We start from the raw sequence: 18,657 nt of genomic DNA, 5'->3' as shown, positions 1-18,657 counted from the left end.
ATGTTTGTACTAATCATATACAGTATAAGTATTTAGATTCGTGTTGTGAAATATATTACTTGCATATCTACAAATGAAAGGTATACAGTTAAATAACGTGAAAGAAGAATATTATTATTACAATGCACACAACCTATTGGTCAAGAATGACCTTCATCAGATGTGTTCGTGACCAAATCATTTGAACAACGAACAATATTGAAACGTCAAAAATATGTAAAAATTGTGATGGACATTGATAGAACAGCAATAGTTGCCTTAGGTCACAACAAAAACGAATTTTACCATGTGTAACACGCCGGGAGTCACATATTAACTGATTACCAATCTGGAGCATGCGATATATAATTAATTTCTGTATTTATTTTGATTTTTTTTGGTTACTTTTTGTTCAGTTTTAAGAAACCAAAAACCAGATCTTAGGGATCCAAAAGATTGTTTACACTACTGAATAGATAAACGTGTCTTTTAAGGACATACGATACAATTTTGACACCGCAGTGATTTCAAAAAAGAAGATGTGGTATGATTGCCAATGAGACAACTGTCCACAAGAGACTAAAACAACACACACATTAACAACTATAGGTCACCGTACGGCCTTCAACAATGAGCAAAGCCCATACCGGATATTCAGCTTTAAAGGGCCCCGATATGACTATGTAAAACTAAAATAACACATACATTAACAACTATATGTCACCGTACGGCCTTCAACAATGAGCAAAGCCCATACCGCATAGTCAGCTATAAAGGGCCCCGATATGACTATGTAAAACAATTCAAACGAGAAAACTAACAGCCTCATTTATATAAAACAAGAATGTGTCCATAGTACACGGATGCCCACTCGCACTATCATTTTCTAGCTTTAGTGGACTGTAAATCTGAGGTAAAAACTCAAATTTGGCATTAAAATTAGAAAGGTCATATCATAGGGAACATGTATACTAAGTTTCAACTTTTGAATTTTTCGAAAAACTAAGGATTTTCTTACCCCAGGAGTAGATTACCTTAGCCGTATTTGGCACAACTTTTGGGAATTTTGGGTCCTCAATGCTCTTCAACTTTGTATTTGTTTGGCTTTTTAACTATTTTGATCTGAGCGTCACTGATGAGTCTTATGTAGACGAAACGCGCGTCTGGCGTATAAAATTATAATCCTGGTACCTTTGATAACTATCAACTACATCAAAAACTACCTTGACCAAAAACTTTAACCTGAAATTTGCACTAACATTTTCTATGTTCAGTGAACGGTAAAATTGGGGTCAAACCTCTAATTTGGCATTAAAATTAGAAAGATCATATCATTGGGCACATGTGTACTAAGTTTCAAGTTATTTGGAATTCAACTTCATCATAAACTACCTTGACCAAAAACTTTAACCTGAAGCGGGACAGACGGACGAACGGACGGACGAACGAACGGACGCACAGACCAGAAACATAATGCCCCTCTACTATCGTAGGTGGGTCATAAAAATGAACGAAAAACAAGTATTTAACACATAAACAACCGGACAACCACTGAATTACAGGCTCCTGACTTGGGACAGGCACATACATAAATAATGTGGCGGGGTTAAACATGTTAGCGGGATTCCAATCCTCCCCTAACCTGGGACAGTGGTATAACAGTACAACATAAAAAAAAATCTAAAATTTGCATACAAGCTATAATTAACCTTGTCAATTCAACTTTATTTAAAATAAGTATACCTTCATGTACACTTTCTAAGATAAATGGAGTCTAAATTATAAACATTTCCTAAAAATGTGTATTTCTTGATAATTTCTATCCTTTGGATAGACAAACATAACTTTTTTGTTTTATAATATAGACGCTAGCAGATTTTTGTAATAACATATTGAATATCTTTTTTACATAAGTATGCTATATTAAACAAGTGTATCAAGTCTTTGAAAATATATTTATTTTTATTTGTTTACGTTTTCCTAATTTTAGAGAAAAACCGACATTTCTGCTGCACATTTAACATTTAAGAAATATGCATATGTGATTTCATAGATACCTTTACCCTTACCAATACTTTGATCATTAACATCCATGTGAGCAGCAACTTGTTATCATTGAAAACATCACTGAAAACGCTACGCATCGATTGATAGATGTATTCTCTTTATAAAACATTGCGGGAATGCTTCAACAGAGAAATGGACAATTCACAATTGGAAAAAATAATTCTCTCTCTTTGTCAATGGTATATATGATATCAACATATTCAACAATGATTGAATAGCCAGAAAATATATCATCTGTGAATAATAAAAGCAACAATAGTTAAACGATTGTCACATCTCATACATTGATTGAGATGGAGCAAATCGTTCTACTATGCATGCATCAATCGCCATTCTAGTCCACTGGTATATAAAGATTTGAGACTGCGAAAATATATAGTTTAGTTTAAACATATTTTATTTGCTGAATTAAAGCAAAATGGATTAGACCCAAGTAAATCATACTTATGAAGTCTTCTCCATAATACAATATAAAGTTACAATAATAGTATAATATAATGGACATGCATATAAAACAAACAATTTATGCAATATAATACTAGCTTTGATAGGTGAACAAAGAGGATAGAAAGTAAAAAGAGAAAAAGAAAGTTTGAAAAGTCGTATAATTCTGTGACGATGACTTGTGAATTGATGACAATGATGACGTTCCGTGTCAATAATAATAACGCTCTATCAAGGTATAAAAAATCTGTTTGACCTTTTTATGAAATTTTGAACATGTTTGAAAATATTTTGTTCGTTCGAAAGTTCTAGGTGTCCGCAAATTAATAGTTTTGTATCTAAAATAAAGTTTTCAGATAGCCAGTTAAGGTTATGGAATAAGATTTTTCTACATAATGTGTATTTTGGGCAAACAAAGAAGTAATGGTAGACATCCTCAATATCGGACCCACAATGGCAAGAAGGATCATCTATAATATTAGCTCTAAATAGGTCATTGTTTAAGAATGAAGCGGAACATCGCAATTGCGTTAAGATTATATTTAATTTCCTTGGGCCGTACAAATAAAATGTTTCAATTTTACATAATAGACTATCGTTTTTTAATTCTTTCTTAAATTTAGAAATAGAGTCGACACTGCGAATTTTTGGATCAAGTTTATTCCATTCACGTATAGTAGAGGGAATAAACGATTCAGTAGTAAGGGAAAGTCTACAAAATGGAACAATAATATCATGACCATTTCGCAACGGGTAGTTGGTTGTACTTTGTACACAAGGAGGTACAAGATTACATAAATATTCTGGTGCATGCTTTTGGTTCATGTTATAAAACATCTGTAATTTTCTTCTCCTTCTTCTTTCAAAAAGAGATTCCCAGCCAACCTCAGAATATAAAGTTTCAGTTTTTGTAAATATTGGTAGACCTGTTACTATTCTTGCGGCCTCTGATTGCAAATTTTCTAATTTATGTGAGTAGCCTATTCCACAATTATCCCACACTTCCGTGGCATATTCAAAAATGGGTCGAATAAAAACTAAGTATAGTTTTTCTAAATTATTTCGAGATAATCGGTATTTAAGTTTACGTAGAACATTTAAGTGTTTCTTTACACTTGTAATTATACTTTCAATATGATTGTTCCATTTTGCGTCACTGAAATTAACTCCCAGGTGCTTATGAGATGTACTTATAGGTATATTTTTACCGTTCAAGGAAAAGCTAAGGTCTGGAGTCTCAATATTTGAAAATATCATAATTTCGGTTTTATCTGGGTTAAATGACATAAGCCATTTAGAAGACCAAACATTCAGCTCTTTCAAGTCGCGATCGATATATATCGGTAGTGAGTTCGATTAATCTGGATGCATTTATACTTTTCGTACGCTTCTGAATGGTTTCAATTATTAACAATAAGAATATTTTGAGACACAAACTGTGTCTTTTTTGTTTATGTTCTGAGAAATTACATTCCAAAACAATTCGAAAAGGCGACTTTGCGAAGTCACAGACTGGTAAACTTAGAATGAATTTTTTTTTTCAATGTCCAATCAAAATTATCGGTCTGAACAAATCGCATTTGAATACCCGTTTTCCAAAAAAAGAAACTAATTTAATAACACTTTCTTTATATTCAAATACATGTTACTGTTAAAAGCAATGTGAATAACATTGATTTGGTTTACTCAATTTAACAATTTAAAAATTTAACTATTTCTTTTCAAGCAATCACTGATAATTTTAACCTATGATGTTAAATCATTGAATGATAACACATTTTTACTCGACTGATTTTACAAGCAAAATGAAGACGCCACTTCATAATCTTTAAATATGTAGATTAAATATCGTGTCTTTTATTGAAAATCAACAATTTTTAATCATTAATCATTCATTTTCGGACTTGATTTATAGAATTATTTAATGTTATGTAGATAAAAAGTAATAGGACTTATTTAGTATATAATTTCAAAACTGTCTTAACATTATATCACCAGTCCAGTAGTCCGCACTTCGGTTTTTTTTCTCATGAATATCGATTGTATGGTCAATTTTTATAAAGTTTGTTAAAGTATGATTTATACGAAATGCTAAGGATTTTCTAATCCCAGGCATAGATTATTACCTCAGCCGTATTTGGCAAAATCTTTTGTAATTTTGGGTCCTCAATGCTCTTCACTTTGTACTTGTTTGGCATTATAACTTTTTTGATCTGAGCCTCACTGGTGAGTCTAACGTAGACGGAACGCGCGTCTGGCATATCAAATTATAAGCCTGGTACCTTTTGATAACTATTTAAACCACTGGGTAGATGCCACTGCTGATGGAAGTTTCATCCCCTAGGGTATCACCAGCTCAGTAGTCAGCACTTCGGTGTTGACGTGCATATCAAATATATGATCATTTTTTATAAATTTACTGTTTGCATACGTATGACTTATTCAAAATACTAAGGATTGTCTAATCCCAGGCATATATTACCTTAGCCTTATTTCGCAAAAGATCTTGTAATGTTTGGTCCTCAATGCTCTTCAACTTTGTACTTGTTTAACATTATAACTATTTTGATCTGAGCCTCACTGGTGAGTCTAACGTAGACGAAACGCGCAACTGGCGTATCAAATTATAAGCCTAGTACCTTTGATAAATATTTACATCACTGGGTCGATACCACTGCTGGTCGAAGTTTCGTTCCATAGGGTATCACCAGCTCAGTAGTCAGCACTTCGGTGTTGACATGAATATCAATTATATGGTCATTTTTATAAATTTACTGTTTGCAAAAATATGAATTATTCAGAATACTAAGGATCGTCTTATCCCAGGCATATATAATCTTAGTCGTATTTGGCAAAATATCTTGTAATTTTGGGTCCTCGGTGTTCTTCAACTTTGTAACGTTTTTGATCTGAGCTGAATTGTGTTAGACTAAAGTTAGTTTTTGGACCGTATCATTGTCTTTGAGATGATGGGACATTCCACTTAAGGTTCCATCATATCTCCGATTGTGTTTTAATAAAGACAGATCATATTGTATCAGTTCTCTTAACCTACTATATTCTCAAGCTAGTCAGACAGTTGACAAATTTACATTTACATACTTGAATATAAAAAGATGTACAGTAAATTTTCACACTTCATTGGTGCATACTAGTATATAAACAAACATGAGAATTATTGGGAACCATATCTCAGTGTGTATAGATTTTGTTGCTATTACCTGGTTACATCCTGTTTGGTGAAGCAGGTGCATAGGCAATAAATAGAAGAATATTACCTATCATAAGCTCTACAACAACCCTTGTAATAGCTAAACAATAAGCATATGGCACAAGGGAGGAGACAGTGGTTTTAGAAGCATACTTTTAAGTCAATGACATATAAATGTACTGTGAGCAAAAGAGATCATCAATGGTTTATTCCAGTGTTCTATATGAAATGTTGATTGCTTACTAAAGAGAACTTTTGATAGGATTGTCAAAAAGATTGTCACTGACCAACTGGACATTCATACTTACTAAGGTTTAGACTTAAGTATGTCTTTTATGAGACTTTGGTATTAAACAAGAATGTGTCCCCAGTACACAGATGCCCCATCCGCACTATCATTTTCTATGTTCAGTGGACGGTGAAAATGGGGTAAAATTTGGTATTAAAATCAGAAAGATCATATCAAAGGGAACATGTGTACTAAGTTTCAAGTTGATTGGACTTCAACTTCATCAAAAATTATCTCGACCAAAAACTTTTACCTGAAGCGGGACGGACGGATGGACGAACGAACAGATGGACAGTTTTGAAAATATATGGGAGAGCTCCAAACAGAGCCAATATAAGAGTATCTTTTAAAAGAGGGACAACCAATTTAACAATTTATAATAAATTTTATTAAAATCAATAGCATATATTTTTTTCAGCAACTAATGTTCTATGACTTTAAACACAGTTGTAAACAATCATTGTAGGAAAACAATATATAACAAAATCATCAACAATATTACAATAAACAATTATTAATTAACAAAGATTAATCAAAATCTTCAGCACTAACATATTTAATACCACTGTAAATATTTTAATAGTAGTTATATCCCTTGGGAACATTAATCATATTCACCATTTCAATTTTAAAGGATATTACTTTCACAACCCCGAAAAGAAATTCCCATGATATAAAAATCAAAGACAAAACCATAAAATTTTTCTCCCACTAAAATAATGTTCTTCATGATGGCGTTTATTTTGCAACTTGTCACAGTAATGCACTATAGATATATTTTTTATAAAAATATGACACAAATTGTTTACATGAGAGCACTAATAATTTTGCATAATATTAAATTCCCAAGGTCATTAGTCTTTTAAAATGGTTGATCTCCACTGATTTTCGAACTTGTCCAAGACATTGCTAATTTAAATCTATGATATAGACTTGATTGAAATATGGCAAGAATTATACACATGACAGCTCTAACAAGACTTAAAAGGAAGCCTGGTATGTCTATGCCCTCTTAACCACATTGCAAGGGGACAAATACAATGGAAATCAGGTTTAATGAATTTCACCTACATTTATTATGTCACAAATGCATCACTTGTGATGCAATTTGTAAAAATCTTCTTTAACTGAAACAATTTAACATTAAAACATACATTTTCATCAAATTTTCAAGATTATCATAGTTAAGATTTTTCAGATGAAAAGGGCAAAAATAATGAGTTAATAAATTAACTCTGGTAAATAACCATCCGTGGGAATAAACAAATTCATTTATGCTGTATATATATACTAAAGGGAAATAACTATGGATGTAAATTTTTTAAGGTACTCAAGTACTTGCTAGGACAACTGTGCAATACTGCAGAACTAACCTCAGAACCAGAATGATAGAAAATTCACTTTTATAAAAAGTCAATTAATTGCAAAACTGTCTTATAGTTCTTTATAGAAATAGCACAATTTTATCTATTTTCAAATGAAGAAACAAAACAAAGCACACAATTTAAATTCAAATATATATATATATATATATATATATATATATAACCATTTTTCTATGTTAGTTGTAATAAAGCATCATTAAAAATGCATATATACAAAGCAGTGAATGAACAGAGCAAATCAATGTATAAAAATAGAAAAATGTTTCTGCAGCTTCTTTTTTAATAAAATATATATAATATAAATAGTATAAATATAAAGTAATCATTAACATTCCTCAGTTATGCATAGTTTAAATGCAATCATACAATACACGTAAAGAAAGACAATATAATTTTAAAAAAAAAATGAAAAATTTGTGTTAAAAATATAGAAATACACATAAATGTTATAAAGTTGTACTAAACATGAGAGCTTCAATGCTTTACTTTTTCTAAATAGAGATCTGAATAAAAGAAAAAGAATGTGACAATTTGGCATGTGCATGAAATTAATCTCAACAAAATAAGATGGATCAGCATTGTGGGTAACATGAGAACGTGTTTTTACTTACTTAGGCTCTTGGCTCATTCTGAATGAAGGTGAAATAAAGCATATTGCTAAAATTTCTGAAGAAATGGACACACAAATTAGAAAGACGGACATATTTGGGAAATACCATTGATATCTTAATCAAAAATTTCTGAAAAAGTAATTGTATGCAAATCTAGCAAAATGGAAAGGGAGCTTACTTTAACAAACTAAACACTAAAAGTCTGTAAAAGGGCTAACAATAACAAGCCCTTATTTGTGGTTGTAAAAATCATTCAAACCAACACATCTTCTTTGGAAATTGAGTAATCATTGTGTTTAAAGATATCTTAGAATTTCAGACAATTTGCCGAAACTTTTCCATTTTCAAATTTTACTACATGTATTTACAAATTATACATTTAAAAAAACAAATAATATTGCACTTTCAACTATAACTTTTAACCATAGTGACCTTATCTTATAAAAGTTATCATAAGAGGATAGACTTAACAATAATCCTTTTTGATTGGTCCAAAGCGGTCTCATTTGCATAAAATTAACATAAGTTTTTGATCACAATGAGATTAACCAAGATACCCTGATAGATATACATTGATTATTTTATACATCAGACTTTGATTCAACTAGATAGCATTAAATACATTTAATAAAATTAATAATTTATTTCTGTAAAAAAATATCTGTTCATCCATTTTTGGAATCATCTCCACATTTTGTATTAAATCTATATACTATCTACAATTCATAATTACATTTGATTGGTTTTGATTAAGTAATTATTTACTCTATTCACATATTTCCATATACCCATTTTTGAGTCAAGACATCTATGAAATACTTTTCCAAATATAAATATAAATATTAAACTACTACATCAGTCCTCAATCAAATGTTTGTTCAATTAATCATCAATGATTAAAACAATTACTCTGATTAACATTTGACGTTTTTTACATTACAGATTCTGATCATCATTACCAAAATTCTGATAGTATGTGATTTGGTCTTTAAATTCTTCAAAGGATTTTTGTTGAAGCTCTTCACCCCTTTTGGCCTCTATCACAGGTTACTTTGGTTACTGATTAATAGAAGACTTTAGCTGGGTTCATAATGCCCTTGGGATCTAATGTTTGTTTTATCTGTTTCATCACCTGGATACCAGTTTCTCCTATCTCCTGTACCAGTAACTCTCTCTTTCCCTGTCCTATGCCATGCTCTCCTGTGCAGGTTCCATTCATTTCCAATGACATCCTGAAAAAAGTAAGGGTATCAGACAAATAAATAGTGCATTCTAACTTTATTGGTAGGTGTTATAAAAAAAAAAACCTAATTGCAATTTTCATGGGACTGAAAATTAACATTGAATCTAGAAAATTCTCCTCCCCTCCTTAAGCTATTTAACCCTTAGGCTGCTGCATTGATTTCTATTGTACTTTTGTGTAATGCTGAGTAAAATTTTAATCACTGATGAAATAAACATGTTCACTTACAATTGCTGTATCTTTGTAAATATTGAATATTCATCAATAAAAGTTATTTAAAAAAGTATTGTTAGATTCTGTATTTTTTATTTATTTTATTTTTGTGTGAATCTCGGGTCATTTTTTACCTGTACAGGTGCAAATAGAGGTAAACAAAGGTAAACTTATTTTTTCATGTTTTATTAACGAATCCATCAATGTAAAAGTATCCATGACTTCAGAATTGAACCAATATAGTTAAAAATCTCTTTTAAGAACTAAGTTCCATTGTGATTATTAAAAAATAAAAGTTTCTTCTCAGACCAACGGCCTTTTTATGCAAATATTTTCCGGTATTTTCCTGCAAGTTTCACTGTGCCGACTTTTACTTCCATGTACAAATATATTTATACGACAAGTTCATTGTTAAAGCTTTCATCAATATATAATCTTGACAAACTTAAAGTTCGGGTCTATCGATGTCAGTCAATATTGATTCACATTTGAAAGGCGAAATGATAAACATCGCGAATCCTGTTTCATGTCATCTATTTTGAACAAGGTCTGGGAATCCCCGTAATTCTCGCTTTAAAAGTCTCCTGTTTGCAGTTTTGATAGAATGTTTCTATTTCTGTCTATTATATCTTCGGTTCTCGTCAAAATCCTTTTAATCGGCTGCCGTTGTTAAATAGTTATCATTGAAATACTTCTGAACGTGTTGGCCATTTCTCCAAATAATGTCCGCCATTTTGTCACTTTTTTCATCAAAAATTTTCACTTTCGGTTTTATCGCATATACCTGATTAAAAGTCAAGAGACACTCGAAAGAACGCAGATTTTTAACCAATCAGAATCCATACAAGTCGAAACTGCCGCAATCTCATGAATATTGACTCCGCCCATTCCATGGTAACTGTGTAAACCAAGGAGTTACGGAAAACGACTATAGTCGCGAGTAGCAGTAGCGGACTGTCTTATCGGAACGACAATAGTCGCGCGTAGCAGTCTAAGGGTTAAGATATTCTAAAAGGAAAATACATGTTACAAAAGAGAAATTAGGTAGTAAAAGGGTATTAACGATCGTCATAGTACAACACACATGTGTTTGCAGATCCATCAGTACAGGATATAAAACAATGATGTTTGATTATTCTTATTTCTTATTTGTTAGTACAAAAGAAAGTGAACTTACTCAGCAATTTTATTAGACACATCTTTAACTATTTGTACTTCTTTTGGATTATTTGGATCAGCCAAAAACAGTGTGTGGAAATTGCCATCTCCCACATGACCCAACATGAAGGAATCTACAAAATAAACAACTTACAATGCCATTTTCTTTGAAACTTCTTGGATCTTTTGTAATTCTTCAGGGTTATTTTGATCCACAGGAAAGAAAACATGGAAATTCCCATCACCAACATGGCCAACTATAGGTCCTATGGAAAATATAATGCAAATTGTCAAGTCTTGACCACATCTTTAAGGCAAACTTTTGTCAGTTAATAAATAAAGGTATAACTTTCTGCTATACATATCTGGAGATCGAATATAAATCTTGAAAGATCATTTGTTAAACAATTTCTTTTTATTCATGACACATATTTCTAAATATTTACAGTGACTTGACTGTTAGTGTTGCTATCCACCAATTGCAACTCATTCAAAATTTTGACCAAATTGCAATTTGTTTTATAAAATCAATTTGTTCAACTGGTCAGAATATTGAACAAATTGTTCAGTCAAAATGTGAAAGTGCAAGGTGATAAAATAAAATATACTTACAATCCTATAAGACTTTAACTCCACTTTAATGATGTTAGTACTAAATTTGTCTATCAATCTGTATAGTTATATTATAGCCATTACCATACTAAAGGTAAAATGTTTTATTTTGAATTGCTATAAAAATGTCCAAACTAAGCTTTTATATAGTTTTTCTTTCGAAAAGGATTTTATATTAATAAGAATCATATATCATTTAAAATAATACATCATATATTCAGTAAAATACGTGTGAAATAACAATATGCTATTGATAAATTTCCTTGGGGAGATAAAAACCTAAAATACTATTCTTTTGAATAAAGATTTTTTGAAACCAAAAAAGATTATCTCCCCTTCCTACAAACATATTGCAATTTCACAAATATCTTACTGAATATGAAATGTTTTTATTCACATAATGTGTGATTCTTATAAATATAGAATACTTTTCGAAAGAAAAACTATATAAAAGCTTAGTTTGGACATTTTTATAGCAATTAAAAATAAAACCGTTCACCTTTAGTATGGTAATGGCTATAATATAACTATACAGATTGGTAGACTGATTTAGTAATACCATCAATAAAGTGGAGTTAAAGTCTTTTAGGATTGTAAGTATGTTTTATTTTATCACCTTGCACTTACACGACTTGACTGTGGTTTTCTACAGCAGTTGGTTCAAATTTCTGACCAGTTGAACAATTTGGTTTAAAAAAACAAATTGCAATTTGGTCAAAATTTTGAATGAATTGCAATTGGTGGATAGCAACACTTACAGTCAAGTCACTGTAAGTACCATATAGAATATACGAGCTTTTATTTAAATAGTGGTAAAAACTGACCAAAACAAATCTTTTTAATTGTTTTCAACCTTGAAGGACTGATAAAGATTTCCCTAATGCAGGAGACACCCATACCAACAAAAGAAGCTAATAGGGTCTCATTGGAAGCAAAATTACTTTCCATATAAATTATATAAGATGAGATGGACTTTGATAACTTACCACATACACCTGCCTTAGTAATTTCTTCTTTAGATCTTTTTATAATTTCTGGTAGTTTAGAGACAGGAACACAAACATCGGTGGAATATGGCTGAAAATAATGTTAATAGAGAAGTTCTGAGTTGGACATTTGAATATTGCTTTATGATAAAACATTTTATGTGCATGCATTACCTCAAACTTTAATAAACAGTATAATATAATATTTCAACAGAATAGAAGAAAAATGTTTGTGCAATACTTTATTATATTGCTCTAACGCAAATAATATAACTTCAAATTATTGAGGTCATCAATGACAAAATGATAAAAAGTATTTATAAAAAACAAGTCTGTCAAGTATTTGACAATCACCTACCTTACTACCAGGTTTTAAAGCCATACAGGCATATAGAATATCATGTCTAGCTTTCCATAAATGACTTCTTTCCTCTGGATCTTTAGCCCATTTGAAATCTGAGCCATTATTCATGCTGCATAAATCAGCTGGAAGGACAAATGTTATAAATGTGGTAAGTTTTTCTATTAATTACAGTTCTTTTAATTTTTCAAAAGTACTAAGGTTTGGTACCATTAAAACGTTTAATCCCGCTGCAAATGTTTCCACCTGTCCTAAGTCAGGAATCTGATGTACAGTAGTTGTTGTTTGTTTATGTAATTTATTTGTGTTTCTCAATTCTCGTTTTTTATATAGACTAGACTGTTGGTTTTCCCATTTGAATGGTTTTACACTGGTAATTTTGGGGCCCTTTATAGCCTGTTGTTCGGTATGAGCCAAGGCTCCGTGTTGGAGGTTTATTTTCTTAAATTGTTATTTGGATGGAGTCTCATTGGCACTCACACCACATCTTCCTATATCTAAGTATTACATTTCCATATCTCACTTTTATATAAATAATCAGTTTGCTTACGATCATATGATTCTCTTATCTTATGTACATAGAATTTGGTAAGAAAGACATGCCTAGAAATTTCATATGTACCAGATAACTTAAGGGAGTTTGCTTCTCAGTTACAAAATAATTAGCTTTTCAAAACACTAGTATATATTGTTAAGGAACTAATAAAGAAATCAAAAGAGCCAAAAAATATATAGGTCAATGTGCTTATTTTTCGAGATATAAGCCAGTGAAATTTCAGTCGGGAATGTTCTCTCTTGCCTTTTATAGCTTTATCATTGACAATTCTATATTCTCAAAAACTATTAAAACATAATTAAAATTTTCTAAGTCTTTTACAAATGGCTTATCATTATACATGTAAAAGATTTATAAAACAAAAAATGGGGGTCAATGGGCAATTTTTTTTAAAGCATTCAAATTGATAAAACCAGGATTCTCAAAATGTGACAAAAATTCCAAAACATGACAAGCGAACATCCTTAAAACAGACTGTACTGAGCAGATTAGGATTTTTTTTTAAAGATGTCTTTACCATTTACATATATTTACTTATATAAGATGGTCATAAATGAAGAGAATCAGTGGTGGATCCAGAAATTTTCATAAGTAGGGTCCCACTGACTGCCCTAAGAGGGGGCCCGCTCAGGTCATGCTTCAGTGATTCCCTATATAAGCAACCAAATGTTCGACGGAAAAGGGGACCCCCTCTAAATCTGCCTCTGAGAATGTTATAAGAACAAAGAGAGAAGAGCTTTTCAAACAGACAAACCCTGTGGCTAATTACCATAATAGCGGGTTTATGAGTTTAATTTAAATTGCTGGATGAAAAAACTGTGTTATAATATTTTTATATCCCTTATGTTTCAATAGTTACCAACTAATGCTGCTTGTTCATCCAGAGATGAAGGAGTTCCAGTGAATTCTAAAAATAGTGATGGTGCAACTTTCATGTCCATTTTACTATACTTGTTTACTGCATCTATTGATACCTCATCTAAAAACTCTGAAATAAAACAAATTAAAACGTTATTGAAAACAAATGATTCTGTTTTATTTTGTGAAAAGCCTTTGGCCAAAGGATTGATTCAAAGCCGAGGACATAAATAAATTTTAGTATTTTTTGTTAAAAAAAAAACCTTATTTGTGAATTATAATTTTTCAGATATATATTATAATTGCAATTATCCATCACTTAATATTTTTTAAATGTATAAAATAGAGAATGGAAATGGGGAATGTGTCAAAGAGACAACAACCCGACCAAAGAGCAGAAAATGATACTATTTCATAAGCCATAATGATAAGGTGATGCGGTTAACAAATTTTATCTAGCAGATACTTTCTGTTCCATTCTTGTAGCTTGATCAAGTCAAATTGCAGAAAAGGACTTTAATTATTACTTTGTTTATTCATATAAGAAAAGGTTGTAGAATGAAATAGTCACATTTTAAAAGGCAATAGATACTGGTAGTTGGTTTTTAAATGTAAAAACGTCTGATGTTGATTGTAATTCAATGTTATCATTAAATCAAAGTGCTGGATAGCACCTCTGGAAAGTTTGCAACTGTAGCTGTGTATTATTCCAAAAAGGTTATAGACGTGTATTATTTCAAAAATGTATTTCATCACAGCTTGGATGTTTTAAACTAAAACCATTGTCTTGTCAGTAATTATCAAAAATCACTTTTTTCATGTTTGTTATAAAAAGTTTTGATATTTTCTATTGCAACCTAAAACTGTAGATCTAAAATATTGAAATATACAGAAAGCTCTGATAATTTCTTTTTAAGTACCCATGCCATGTCAACATCAAGGGCCTGTGAATTAGTATTTTTCTATTGGTTTAGATCCTTCATATTTGTTTTTAGTAAATTAACACGTAAGTTTTTTTGTTTGAATTGCTCCACATGTTTCCTATCGGGGCCTTTTATAGCTTTCTGCATGTATATGGTACAGATATTTCTCATTATTGACGAGCATATGGTGGCCTATAGTTATTAATACATTTTCCTCCTTTGAACTCTTTTGGATAGCATTGATTCTTTACAAAAAATACCACATCCTTTTTTTATAAATAAGACAGTTACAGTAACTTAAATCAATACAAATGTAATGAAAGTGAATTTATATTAAAGGCTTTTATCTAAAATAGGGAACGTGTCCATGGGACACAAATGATGCCCCCGCTAGCATTAATGTTATAAAGGGTCACAACTCAAGAACTGTAAATGTGCATGACGCTACCAAAATGTGTACTTGATCTGAGTTATGGGGTAATAAGCATTGTGTATACATTCTAATTACACAGTATTGCGCAATAAATTTGTTAGATCTTGACATTTGTTTTGTGTCAGAAACCTATATATTATGTCAAAAATTTGATCGCAATCCAAATTCAGAGCTATATCAAGCTTGAATGTTGTGTCCATACTTGCCCCAACTGTTCAGGGTTTCGACCTCTGTGGTCGTATAAAGATGTGCCCAGCGGAGCATCTGGTTCCATTTGTAACGAGGCTAAACCCTAGAGCAGTAAAAATTACTCCACCAAAATTCAAGATTGATCTTTGTTTTATTGTTAAAAGTATTACAACAACGAGGAACAACGATCCCTTACATGGTCAGATATATGGCGATATCCGCAATACCAACTGCAGTTCCTTCTGAGATCAGTGTATGATGTGTTACCGACACCTTCAAATCTGCACAGGTGGAAACTATCAGAAACACCAGACTGTCCCTTGTGCGGAAACAGAGGAACTCTACAACATGTTCTTTCAGGGTGCAATATCGCTCTTACACAGGGGAGATTTACATGGCGACACAACCAAGTACTCCGGGAACTTGCTGAAGTTATAGAGAAACAGAGGAAAGATGCGAAACACATTAGAGACAAACCTATCAAGATCCAGTTTGTGAAGGAGGGTGAAGTAGGCCAGAAAAGTAAAAAGAACATATCGGGAATGCTTAATCAGGCAAAGGATTGGCAGTTAGAAGTTGATCTAGGAAAGAAGATGCAATTTCCTGATATTGTACCAACTAACCTAAGACCAGACATGGTACTTTGGTCTACAAGCAGTAAAAAAGTAGTAATCATAGAGTTGACAGTTCCCTGGGAGGAGAGATGTGGCGAAGCAAATGAAAGAAAGAGGGCAAAATATGATGGACTGTTGGCAGAGTGCAGAGATAGAGGATGGCAGACATGGAACTTTCCTGTTGAGGTTGGCTGCAGAGGCTTCCCTGCACAGTCGGTGTGGAGAATGTTTTCTGCAGTTGGAGTGACTGGCCAGAATAGAAGAGCAGCAATCAAGAAACTAGGCCAAGCAGCAGAGAAAGCATCTTGCTGGATATGGATGAAGAGAGATAGTAGTAGCTGGAAACCCACCACCAATGCGCAGTGATTGATCACCACTGTGGACCCCCCATCCTGAGAGTGTACCGAGCTAGGGGTCGAAACACATGATGATGGATGGCCTCGGCTGAGGACATTGGCGGTGTTTGCAGTAATTCCACCAGTACTGTATGTAAGTAACTTGTAATCTGGACCTACCAGTGACTGCTGGGAAAGACTAGCTGACAACCAAGAATAGAATGGTGACGTCTGGAGAGACAGATGGCATTCAGGGAAGACTGAAATCAGGGTGTGAAGGGTTGGCATCCCAACACACTGTTCCTGTGAAGGAACACCATACCAAGCTACAGAACAGAATAAAGAGCAATACCCCCAGGGTCTTCCGAGAGGGGGGGAGGATGAGAGACCCATTGAGCAGGACAAAACGGTAACAACTCGGCTAATCCAACGGACTTTGACTGGAACAACGGCAGAAACCAAGTGTCATTGTGGGAAGGTTTGCAAGAACTTAAAAGGTTTGAAGATACACCAGGCAAGAACTAAGTGTGGATCTGGGAAGCAGCAAAGGGAACGCACAGTTAACACTGATGAGACGACGGAGGACCACAGCCAGGAAGCACACCATAGTGCTGAGGACCTCTTACCTAATGAAGCTACTCAGATCAACATTGAGGAGGAGCAAGGGAATCAAAACCAGCAGAGAACATCGACACCTTCAGCAGACAGCAGGAAAGAAAAGATACAATGGCCACCAACAGATGATAGGAGATGGGAGTTCTTTGATGAAGACCTAGACAAGATCTTGGATAACACACTTACTGGAGACGTTCAAAGAAAGATATCAGCATTGTCAACTATTGTATATGCAGTAGGACAAGATAGATTCGGAGTTAGTAACACCAAAACCAGAGAAGGCACTCAGGGTAACATGAAACATAACAGACGTCAACAAGAAATACAAACACTCAGAACCGAAATAAATGATGTAACAAAGCAGTATAAAAGAGCAAATGAGGAGGAAAAAGAAGGATTGAATGAGTTAAGATCAATACTGAGGGAAAGAAGAAACAATCTACAAAGAGCAGAAAGAATCAGAAAAGCAAGGAGAGAAAGAGGGAAGAAGAGAGCAATGTTTGTTGCCAACCCCTACAAGTTTACCAAAGCCACACTGGACGGAACAAAGGCGGGCTCAGTAAAAAGCACAAAAGAGGAAGTGGAAAAACATCTATCAGAGACACACAGCGATGAAAGGCAGTGGGAACATCTAGGTAACTGCGATAGGATAGAAAATGTACCAGAACCAGAAATACCAATGAACACTAAGGAACCATCATGGAAAGAAGTGTCAGATGTAGTGAAGAAAGCCAGGTCAGCATCATCACCAGGACCAAATGGCATCCCATACAAGGTATATAAGAAGTGCCCAAAAATTTTGAAACACCTGTGGAGGCTACTGAAAGTAGTTTGGAGGAAAGGGAAGATACCATCATGTTGGCAGAAAGCAGAGGGGTGTTTTATTCCAAAAGAAGAAAAATCAGAGGACATCACACAATTCCGGACAATTTCCCTCCTAAATGTAGAAGGAAAGATCTTCTTCTCTATTATGGCTAGAAGGATGACATCATATATGACAGATAACAACTATGTAGACACTTCAGTACAGAAGGGCGGAATACCAGGATTCTCAGGATGTATTGAACATACAAGCATCATTTCACAACTTATTCAAGAGGCCAAAGTGAACAAGAAAGATCTGACAGTAGTATGGCTAGATTTGGCCAATGCCTATGGTACTGTTCCTCACATGCTGATACAACAATCACTAGATCATTACCATATTCCCGACCACTTTAAGAAAGTGATAAGAAGTTATCTCAGTGGGATTGAGCTGCGATTTACAACAAGCACTTTTACAACAACATGGCAGAAACTACAAAAAGGAATAGTTACTGGATGTACCATCTCAGTTATATTGTTTGTCATGGGAATGAATATGATTATTAAATCTGGTGAGAGAGAAACTAGAGGCCCGAAAACATCAACTGACATCAGGCAACCACCAAATAGAGGTTTCATGGACGACTTAACCATCACTACAGATACCCATATACAGGCTAGATGGGTATTAAAGGCCTTGGAAGAGACAGTAACATGGGCAAGGATGTCTTTCAAGCCAAAGAAGTCTAGAGCTCTAATTATAAGGAAAGG

The 18,657-nt window shown here is 33.0% G+C and overlaps 1 protein-coding gene across 2 annotated transcripts in view; it reads right to left on the bottom strand.

The window, feature by feature from the left end:
• Positions 1-6,355: 6,355 nt before the first annotated feature.
• The window catches only part of LOC143080903 (putative D-lactate dehydrogenase, mitochondrial), a 28,761-nt gene continuing 16,459 nt past the window's right edge, over positions 6,356-18,657 (bottom strand). Inside the window, exons 8-12 of one of the 2 annotated variants that reach the window (XM_076257056.1) lie at positions 13,975-14,103; positions 12,557-12,684; positions 12,199-12,289; positions 10,620-10,734; positions 6,356-9,218 (exon numbers count right to left, since the gene is read on the bottom strand). In XM_076257056.1, the coding sequence (XP_076113171.1) occupies positions 9,050-9,218; positions 10,620-10,734; positions 12,199-12,289; positions 12,557-12,684; positions 13,975-14,103 (632 nt within the window). In that variant the 3' untranslated portion in view covers positions 6,356-9,049. Of the gene's footprint in view, positions 9,219-10,619; positions 10,735-10,754; positions 10,867-12,198; positions 12,290-12,556; positions 12,685-13,974; positions 14,104-18,657 lie in introns of both variants that reach the window. The other variant, XM_076257057.1, reaches the window with a different exon arrangement.

This window comes from Mytilus galloprovincialis, chromosome 6 (genome assembly GCF_965363235.1).
Source record: "Mytilus galloprovincialis chromosome 6, xbMytGall1.hap1.1, whole genome shotgun sequence".
Classification (NCBI taxonomy): domain Eukaryota; kingdom Metazoa; phylum Mollusca; class Bivalvia; order Mytilida; family Mytilidae; genus Mytilus; species Mytilus galloprovincialis.
This window is presented reverse-complemented; position numbering and strand designations above follow the sequence as displayed.